Source organism: Alosa sapidissima, chromosome 18 (assembly GCF_018492685.1).
Source record: "Alosa sapidissima isolate fAloSap1 chromosome 18, fAloSap1.pri, whole genome shotgun sequence".
In the NCBI taxonomy this organism is placed as follows: Eukaryota; Metazoa; Chordata; class Actinopteri; order Clupeiformes; family Clupeidae; genus Alosa; species Alosa sapidissima.
In genome coordinates, this window is record NC_055974.1 from 1,427,501 (window position 1) to 1,437,899 (window position 10,399).

Below are 10,399 nucleotides of genomic sequence, written 5' to 3' on the forward strand. Positions count from 1 at the left end.
GGAACAACAATTTCATTAACTTCAAATGCAGTGTCTTACTGAGTGACTTGGGTGCCTATGTGTAATCTACTTGAAGATACATGAGGTTATCTGTCCTACAAAGCATTGGCCTATGTTGTTCACCACTGATACGTGAGTGTCTATGTTCATTTCTGAAGTAGTGATTGTGTCCATGCAAAGACTACCTGGTTTTTGGATTTTGCCTGTCTCACAGGCCAGTTTGATTTGATATGTTTGGATTTGGAGATTGTGTTAAAGGACTTGCATTGAGCCTAACTAGGTTTGTAATCTTCTGATCTCAACCTGGTTTCTGCCTTATGTTTTTGCCTGCTTATTGTGTTTCTGCTTTTGAGTTTTGCCTAGCTGTCCCTAATACTAAGAGACATATTAAAACACATCCTTTTTCTACTCTTATATAATAATAATAATACGTTTATTTTATATAGCGCCTTTCTCAAACCCAAGGTCGAGACTCTTGTCTCTGAATCTGCATTTTGGGTCCAAGTAGCATCTCTGGTCTACCAACAGGGACAGAAGAAATCCTCTCTCTCTGACTTTTCCCTTCCTATTAACCTACCGTTAGACCTACAGAACATCACTGCTGTTATGGGAGTGGGACAAAAAAACAGTATAATGTATCCCTAAAATGCAGTACAATAATATTTCCATGTCCAAAATATTGCATTTCTACAGTAGCCTATTACAGTATGTAGCCTAGTGCAATGCATTTTGTTTTCACATTCTGTTGTTGTAATGTACAGCTACAACAAACAATTGTAGGCTACACTCTTTCATGCTCCTAGATATTCCCTAATAGGCGAGCTGGATGAATTATGTGTTTGTTTGTTTGTTTGTTTAGGACTTTATTTTCCATAACAGATATATACCAAAGGCTAATCAGGGCTTCTTCTGATCTTCTCAAGTTTCATCCTGCTGTTCTGTTCTATTGCAAACTCATCCAGTATGCTACCTGAACTGTGTCTGGTCTACCTCCATAGCCTACCTCTACCCTCAGCACATCCTGTCATGGATTCCACCAGATAGCACGGCTCACTTCTCTCTGTTTTAATTTAGCCTACCGCATGTTTCAAGGACCTCTTTGGCTGATGACATCCTGCACCCCCCTGGCCGACCTTAACTTCCTGATGCCCTGTGCCCCTTCTCAGGAGAAGCAACGGCCTATTTCTCTTCCTCAGGTTTAGTTCTTTCCCTCTATCTCCAGGTCAATGTATCTGACCTCTTGTGTCCAGTGGCAGGTTTTATCAGCGAGAAAGTTGGAGGTTTCCTTGAAACAAATGTGTCGTGGACTCAGGGGGAGGCCCTTTGCGTCTGTTACTATGACGACAGTCATGTGTTTGCCTGCTAGTTGAGAACGTGAGTGTAAAATAAACTGAGAAGCAGTGATTTTGTTTCTCAAAGTGTTTTTTAGTGATATTTTTGGGATACTGGTAGATTAGAGACTTCCAAATAGTTAAGATGAGCGATCGCTTACTTGCCAATTTTGAAAGGCATTAACCCAAAGACACTTTCTTGAGTAGATTAACTTATCGTCAACTCAGAACTATGAGCGCACCTGCAGTCCTCCGTCAACAGAAGACCCCGTTGCTGCCAGACATAAACACCTCGAAAATCTCTGCACAAGATCGGAAAGTCAGGTATAGTAGGCTACTCTATGCAGACTTTCATTTGGTGTGGTAACGTTAACGTTAACTAACTTGACCTACAGATGGCAGTAATGCCTATCTCGCACTGCTATTTGTTTTCAGGTCGCACACTCAGAAAAAGTCCCGACCAACCACGGACAATGGTCAAACTTCGCACATAACAAAGGATGAAATATCACTGTGAGTTTATTTTATTGTGCTGTTGTAGATTATGTAAGTTATGCTCTCCAAAAGTGAATGGCTTGTTGCCAGCTGCTGACAGTTTGTTTGATCAATGTATTGTTAATTTGCTAAATAATGTGGAATGATGATGTGGAATGAACATCTACACTGTGGTGGTGCGTTAGACTAATAATGTTAATTTGCAAGGGACAGTGCAGTTATGGCACATGCATTCAGATCCTATTGTATTGCATTCAAACATAAGCATACTGTCTCAAGCCTATGTGGGGGTATGATGTCTCTTTCTCTCACTCACATGCACAGCACATCAAGATGATGAGACTTCACCTTATTATTATGTGCAATATGAAACTTTTTTTTTGTCCAAATGCACTTTCAAGGCAAGGAAAGTAGAACTTACAGTGTTAGCCAATTTATTGAATTGGTAGGCTAATCCTACATGCTATTTTTGGTAAGCAAACCGTGTGTGTGTGTGTGTGTGTGTGTGTGTGTGTGTGTGAGTGTGTGTGTGTCACATACATGCAATTTAATTTGAACTCTCTCTCTCTGCAACGTGTGCAGCTACCGTAACACACAGAGCCAAAATGTGTGTGTGGCGATGCTGCGCGAGGGCTTCCACCACTCCTTTGAGGAGCTCTTCTTTCTGCTGCGGCGCTTCGAGGAGGCCCGGCGGGCAGGGGGTCCAGACAACCCCCTCTGGTATCTACCCTCCCTGCAAGACCAGCCCGACAAACTGCACACCCTGCAGAGGCATCTGACCAAGGCCGAGGTGGCGTTCAGAGCAGGTAAAAGCACACATACCAACAAACGAATGCACACACACACACACACACACACACACACACACACACACACACACACTCAAATGTAATGGACTTTTATTTTAAAATAAGAATGTGGTCTTATTACTTGTGTTCTCCTGCATAACTCTGGAGAGTGACCCAACAACACATCACCAGAAACAACAACAACACATCATCAGTAGGGTAAAACTAACCTGTCTCACAACGGTCTAAAGGCTCACGTTCCCAATTGGTGGGTGAACAATCCAACGTTTGGTGGATTCTGCTTCACAATGATAGGAAGAGCCGACATCGAAGGATCAAGAATAACAATAAAACTATGTTGCAAACTATATTACAGTTTACTAAAATAAGTAATTAGGCCTCTGTTCATATTCCCATAACCATTGCTATGTATGGCCATTACTAAACCATTATTAAGGTCATTTTAGTTAATCACAACAAGTATTTTCTTTGTGTATTCAGTAAAGTCTGATTGAGTGTTCTATCTTCACCAAGTTACAGTATACCATGAAGTTCTGCCGGAATGTTTCATCACTTTCTCTGTGGAGATTTGCTATATTTTGACATTAAAGGTTTGTGTGTGTGTGTGTCTGTGTGCATGTGTGTGTGTGTGTGTGCAGGAAACTTTGTGGAGGTATACGAGGAGCAGTTGACTCTGGCGCGGTATTTCACGGGTCCCGGGGAGGACTGGCTCAGCCTGCACTTCCACCAGCAGGCGCTCCGCTCCGCTCAAAGGGTCAAGCTCGACGGCGGTCGCAAGGAGGCCGAAGCCAACGCCAACATGGCCAGGGTCTTCTTAGAGCAAGGTAGCACACAGCGCAAACACACAGCAGTCCTATGCATGCGTGTGCCATGCACAGCATTGTCACCAAACACTCAAACACAACAGCTTACACTTGCAGCCTTAGTTAGACTTTTTAAGACACTGCCATTGTTTGCTATGGAATGAAATCCATTCATTTGTTGTGTGCACTAAAAGTAATCAAACACTCAAACATAGCATTCAGTAATGTGATTTGTGAGGCATCAGGACATCAGACAAGGAGGGAGTGTGTTGAAATGACAGTCCCCAAGATCATGGCCGTGATGTCTGTGATGTGTAACAGACAAGTGCGCGAACAGCTTTATTACAGTTTTTTTCAATCGCTAACAAGCACTTAGCCATACTTCAGATACTTTTTCTAAACTCTTAACACAGACTCACAACGACAAAACACAATTGGCCAAATGGATCATTTTCTTCTCAAAAACACATTTTGTTAAATATATACTAACTCTTCATTTCAAAACAGAACACATCTTTCTCTGCACACACTAACTTTACCAAAACACTGGAAATCTGACTCAAAATGAAATTATTCTGTCAAAGAATAACACTTGATTTCACTTCACAAGGTACATGCAGTCAATCAAAGTACACCAGGTTTCAAAATACTGGCTATTGTTGACATTACAAAAACTGCATAGACTTTTATGTTTCAGTTTTACAGGTATTTGCATGCAAAACATGCTATCCACTGGTTTTACACTAAATTTCTTGGTTGGGAACTGTATGGCCACATGTAATGTTCATATTCAAAAGCATTCCAGTAAAAAGCAAATCATTTTTTTCCTTTTACTGTTTACTACAAGAGGTAGCCTACAGTAGAAATGCTGTTTACAGTATGATAGAACGGAAAAAGTTTTACAGTATTGCTTACAGTAAACAAAATATCCATGAAACACACAAGAGCATTCTGAACAAAAAACAACAGCAAAAAGCCCAGATAAAAAGGGGGGGGGGGGGGGGGGGGTTGGGGGGGCTAAAAAAAGCACAAAATTACTGCGATCTTCAGAGTTAGGTAACATGTTTTCATCAACATCACATCATATATTATCCAAGGCGATGCACCTGGGATAAAACCATTTGGTAGCAGAAGCAGAGGTTCTGAATATTGCGTTTGCTATTGTGGGATGTTGTGTGTTAACATTCGTAAATACTACAAAAACAATCCATAGTTTTGTTGGGAGGTATAGCTTGTCTGTTAAGAAAATGTAAGCATTGTGGAAATGTGTTCACTGACTGCATATTGTGTGAAAACGACATGAAATATGTGAATGGTATGGCCACAAAAGACTGATGCTGTGCTAATTGTGTTTAGAGTTTTAAAAATGTGACAACTGGTTAGACAAACGCTTGTTAGCGACTGAAAAAAACTGTAAGTATTATTCCTTGCCACGTCATGCAGTCTCCCTGGAACAACCCGGGGTTAAGTGCCTTGGTCAAGGGCACAACAGTGGCAATTGGGAGCCAAATTCATGACTCTGTGTGTGTGTGTGTGTGTGTGCATGCACGTTTATCAGGGCAACTGGACCTGGCAAAGGAGCACTTTGAGGTGTTCTACCGGCTGTCCCAGGAGCGGCCATGGTGGGATGCGACCGGCCGCACGCTGCAGCACTGTGCCTGCGAGGGCCTGTGTGTAGTTTACACCCAGCTGGCCCAGGGGGCGCTACAGAGCCAGGAGTATGAGCTCGCCATAGAAATCCTGAACAAGGCCTTCAGCATCGCCAAGGAAGGTAGGTCAACACAACCCCCAGCTAAACCTTTCAGGTGTGCTGCACCCTATTGCATTGCCTGTTTTTGCTCTGCGTGTGTTCTGCAGCTGATGATGAGGAGATCCAGGGGCAGGTGGCTTATTGGGTGGGTTTGGCCAATCATTGTGTAGGAGACCTGGATACTGCTAAACAAGTAAGAACCACAAGATAAACACACGTGCACATTTATACAGTTGTGTTCAAATAAATGGCAGTGTGATTAAAAAAAGTGAATTAATCGTGCTAAATCGTTTTAATAGTTGTTATTTCCATTTTTCAAATGAACATTTAATTCAATCCCCTGACCTCAACCCCATTGAAAACTTGTGGGGTGACATTACAAGTGCAGTTTCTGAAGCAGAACTGTGGAGTGTACTTCCGGGCAGAAATACCTGTTGATTAGGTGCCAGAAGTTGGTTAACTCTATGCAACGCAGATGTGCAGCAGTTATCAAAAACAATGGTTCTGCAACTAAATTAAGTTCAGTGATTTAAAGTGAAGTTAAATCTTGAAAAAAATTCTTCAGCTTATGTCAACTGTTTGAGATTGAAGAGAAAAAGAGTGATTTGAACAGACTAATATACCTTTCTTTGCTTCCTGTAAAAGATTTGATGAATAATTTGATTAATTTAATTTAATTTGGAATTTAATTTGGAATGTTTCAATTACATTTGAAATATGTAATAAAAACATTTTAACATACTGCTATTTAATTGAACACAACTGTATACACACACTATACACACTCACAGATATATTTACATGTCTTCATGCAGTGTTTTTGTATTATCTATGCTATTTCTCTCTCTCTCTCTCTCTCTGTGTGTGTGTGTGTGTGTGTATTTGTTTCTGTAGTACTTCAGTATGTCACTGAATATCACTACAGTACTAGGTGACACTGAAAATCAGGGAAGAGCATACAAAGCCATTGCTAAATCATTGGAGAGGTGAGACCCCCCCCCCTCCCACACACACACACACACACACACGCATTCACATGCGCACACATACATCACTCTCAACACATTCAGCTACTCTACTCTAGTGTCACTTTGTTTGACTATAGTGCACCCTTCCATTCCCTTGTTCTCATTTGTTTTGTGACCCATGTGGGGGCACAAATGGGCCTTTCTCTCTTTTGTGTGTGTGCGTGTCTGTGTCTGTGTCTGTGTGTGTGTGTGTGTCTGTGTCTGTGTGTCTGTGTGTGTGTGTGTGTATGCGCGCACGTGTTACAGTGATGGAAAACTGGCAGAAGCTGTGCAACATCTGGAGAGATTGGCTGAGGTCTCCCGTAGCAACAACCAGCAAGAGAATCTTGAGGAGGCCTGCATGAGTATGGGAATGATTTACTCCAACAGGGTACGACTCTCATCAGTGTGTGTGCGTGTGTGTGTGTGCGTGCATGCGTGTGTATGTCTGTGCTTTTTGTGTGCATGTGTATGTTATATCTTATGTCTTATGTTATGTATATGTCTGTATATTGTGTGCATTTGTTGTGTCTGTGTTTTTTTGTGTGTGTATGTTTTTCTGTGTTGATGTTTTCATAGGGCCCTATCATGACATTCTAAAGTGCATCGTCACTCGTCAAAAGTATTCAAATTTAGCAGGATGTCCAGTTCACATTGGGAGGGGTTTCGCTATCAAAAGTGGAGCGCATGGTGTAACAAGGTGTTCCTAGGTCTTTTAATCAGTCATATGGGTGTGTTTGGGGCGTAACATCATTTTAAACCAATGAGAATGACATCTGTCATTCCCTTTAACGGCGCAACGCGCGATATGTCAAATAAATGCATCGGTATTTTGGCATTCAAAGGCGCATTTGAAGGAGGCTGCTTGCGAGACCGTATAGAAGAGTCATTCTTAAACCATGCTTTACTAAAACCTAGCATAGCCTTCACGCATTTGCACTCGTCTATTTGAACTCATTGGCAAAGTGAAACTAACTTCACCAAGGAGTCAGTCAACGACAAGACAGTTATATGCAGTTACTTTCACTATTGACTGACAATGGGTTACCACCGAAAACATAGGCTGGAAAAAGCAACACTTACCCTAATATTGCTCAAATGACTGAATAAAACAACATTTATCCTGCAGAGGAGTTGCTTATATCTTGTGACAGTGCGTCTTCAGCTGTGCTCCATATGTGTCTCTCGCCTCTCCCCTAATCACTTTTAACCGTCATTACCAATTTGCAAATGATGGTGAATAACTACTCATTATGAGATGTACAGTATTTCGTAATATCTTTGTTCTAATTATGTTTCCCATTCTAATCGTGCAATTTGTAATGCTTTGCATGGACGTGCGCTGGTGTGCGTTCATGAATGATAGAAGGATGGTGCGTGCACCTGCCAATATGACTGGTGACATGCGCTCTTAAAATAGCATATGAACAACTCGCCATTGACTTCTGACCAGGTTTGGGTGGTGTATGATAGCGATTTTTAGACAACGCGCTAGGCCCCTCCCTAGGTTGTTAATTGCCACACCCCTGGGCGCAATGCTTAAAAAAATAAACGTGCAAAATACCGAATTCAACTTTGCGCGGGTGAATAACGAGTATTACGCCATGCGGTGGTGACCCAAAATACAGCCCATAGTCTTTGTATATTGTGTGCATTTGTAATATCCCACAGTGTGTAATCTGTGTGTGTGTGTGTGTGTGTGTGTCTACAGGGTGAATATGATCGTGGCTTGGAGTATCTACAGCAAGCCTATGAGATAGCGAAAACTGTTGGTAATGTCGGGTGGCTCCAGCGGGCTCAGGTGTGCGTGGGTATGACGCACGCCCAGCGTATGCTTCCCTCCTTCTCTACACACACCACCAACGCTACCCCTGACCACATACGCCGCATCCTCACATGGAAGGACAGACGCCAGGACACATTTGACTAAAGTGAGTTTAGATTTGATCACTCAGTCACAAGTTAGGATGGTACAGTATGTGAGTGACCTTCCAAGACATTATTACATTATTATCACCCGGAGAGAAGAAATACTCTTTTCTGATTGACTGGTGGGGTGGCTATTCATTCTGAATAACAGGACACCTCGGCGTCTTACTTAAGATTTAGGTTGTCCATTGCTGTAAGGTCTTTCTGTGTGTTCCTTGCAGTGGGGAAGAAGGAGGAGAAGAAGAGAGGACATTAGAAGAGAAAAGGAGAGAAGAAAAGCGACAGTAGGGTTGCCACTGATTAAGCAAACTCATAATGAAGCCTGAAGGAGGGCATCTTCAATACAATAAAACAGCAAAGTTGTACTTGTACAGTCTGCCAAACAGATAATCAGATATTAAAACTGTTTAAATAGAAAACTCAAGAATGAAATGCACTATTGGATTATTGAGATGGTTTTGAGAATGAAATAGCCTAACTTATTGGTAACTACAACCCCAACACAGAAAAAGTTGGGACGTTGTTGTAAAATGCAAATAAAAACAGAATGTGATCATTTGCAACTGTTGTAAACCCAGCTGTAAAAAGGACACAGGCAACAAATGTTGAAAATTACAAATTTTACTATTTCATGGAAAATATATGTCCATTTTGAACTTGATAAAAGCAACATGACAACAATAGGAGGAATATTTCACAACGAATTAGGGTAACTGGCACCATGGTTGAGTATAAAAAAAGAGCATCAAAGAGAGGCACAGTCTTTTAGAAGTAAAGATGTAGTGTTATTCATCTGTGTAAACCTGTATGGACAAATTATTAAGCAATATATTTATAATGTTTCTTAACATGAAATTGCAAGGTATTTGAGGATTTCATCATCTACAGTTCATAATATCATTAGCATATTCAGAGAATCCAGAGAAATCTTTCCAAACAAGGGACAGAGCTGAAAAACATTATTGGATGGCCGTGGTCTTTTGGCCCTCAGGTAGCACTGCATTAAAACCAGACCTGTTTTTTTTTGTAAAGAAAATCATTGAATTCAAAGGAATATGTGGCAGGGATTGCACATGATTTCAGATCTGAAGGGGAAGAAATCCAACATCCAAGTCTCTCACCCCTCACTTGCAGACGAGCTGAACCAGTTCTATACATGAATATATACTATACACTCCAGTAAGAGCCCCCTCCATTTCACACCTCTCTGACTCAGGCCTAATGCTCACAGTGGCTGATGTGTAGAAATCTTTCAAGCAAGTCAACATTCGGAAAGCAGCAGGACCTGATGGGATTCCAGGCCGTGTAATACAAGGAAGTTTATTGTCACATGTATATAGTTACTGGAAGTAAGAAATGCAGTGAAATTATGTCTGGTGTCAGCCTATTTGTGCATTTATTGGGGGGGGGGGGGTAAAAAGTGCAGTAGAAGGGGTTTAGTAGATTAAGTGGCAAGGGCTGCATAAGAAAGGTGGGGGAGGATTGGGATTGGGTGGGGGGCACCAACAAGGAGCACCCAAGAGCAACAGGGGCAAGGAAAAACTCCCTTACCAAGGAAGAAACCTTGGGCAGATCCACGGCTCAAGGGGCTAACCCAACTGCCAGGGGTCTTGGTGTGTGTGTTGGGGGGGGATGACAGGGGAGATGGGATAGTGTGCTGTGTATGTGGGGGGAGGGCAGTGTGCAATATGTGTGTTGGAGAAGCTTCCTCATGAGACAATGTGCTGTGTATTGGGGGGGGGGGGGGGGTGTCAGTGTGCTGTAAGTATGTTGGGGATGTGTGTTGGAGAAGCTTCCTGATGAAATAATGTGCTGTGTATGTAGGGGAGAGGGGGGGGGGGGGGGGTCAGTGTACTGCAAGTATGGGGAAGGGACTTACATCATACATACAGTACTCTGCAATAGTATGTGAGTGATGACAGTGAAGATGTGTGTGTGGGCGGAAGGGGAGTGGAGCAGTGACTGTGTGTGTGTAGTGTGTGTGTGGGTAGGTGGGGCCAGTGTGCTGTAAGTATGTAGAGGATGTGTGTTGGAGAAGATCCTGAAGACAATGTGCTGTGGATGTAGGGAGGGGGGGGGGGGGGGGGCAGTGTGCAGCAAGTATGTACAGGAGGCTTACTGTAGCAAGCAGTGTGCTGTATGTGAGGTGATGACAGTGATGTGTAAGTGTGTGTGTTTTGTGTGTGTGTTGGGGATGGGGGTGGGGGCAGAAAGGCTAGGCAATCAAGGACATGGGTAGATAGATGGAGGAGAAATAAAAAATAATAAATAAAAA

General features: G+C 42.4%; 2 protein-coding genes across 8 annotated transcripts in view; one reads left to right on the plus strand and one right to left on the minus strand.

The window, feature by feature from the left end:
* ednrab (endothelin receptor type Ab) overlaps positions 1-1,322 on the minus strand; it is a 6,557-nt gene extending 5,235 nt beyond the window's left edge. For 2 of the 7 annotated variants that reach the window (XM_042070961.1, XM_042070962.1), the window contains exon 1: positions 1,134-1,322. The gene's annotated coding sequence lies outside the window, so the exon portion shown is untranslated. Of the gene's footprint in view, positions 1-887 lie in introns of all 7 variants that reach the window. The other 5 variants (XM_042070960.1, XM_042070958.1, XM_042070959.1 and 2 more) reach the window with 4 other exon arrangements.
* Positions 1,323-1,342: 20 nt separating this feature from the next.
* ttc29 (tetratricopeptide repeat domain 29) lies at positions 1,343-8,543 on the plus strand. The gene is made up of 10 exons (XM_042070957.1): positions 1,343-1,655; positions 1,767-1,844; positions 2,409-2,632; positions 3,274-3,459; positions 4,997-5,209; positions 5,296-5,381; positions 6,083-6,174; positions 6,463-6,586; positions 7,907-8,126; positions 8,346-8,543. Exons 1-9 carry the CDS (start codon positions 1,564-1,566, stop codon positions 8,123-8,125), a joined length of 1,314 nt encoding a protein of 437 aa, XP_041926891.1. The 5' UTR covers positions 1,343-1,563; the 3' UTR covers position 8,126; positions 8,346-8,543.
* The last annotated feature ends 1,856 nt before the right edge of the window (positions 8,544-10,399 follow it).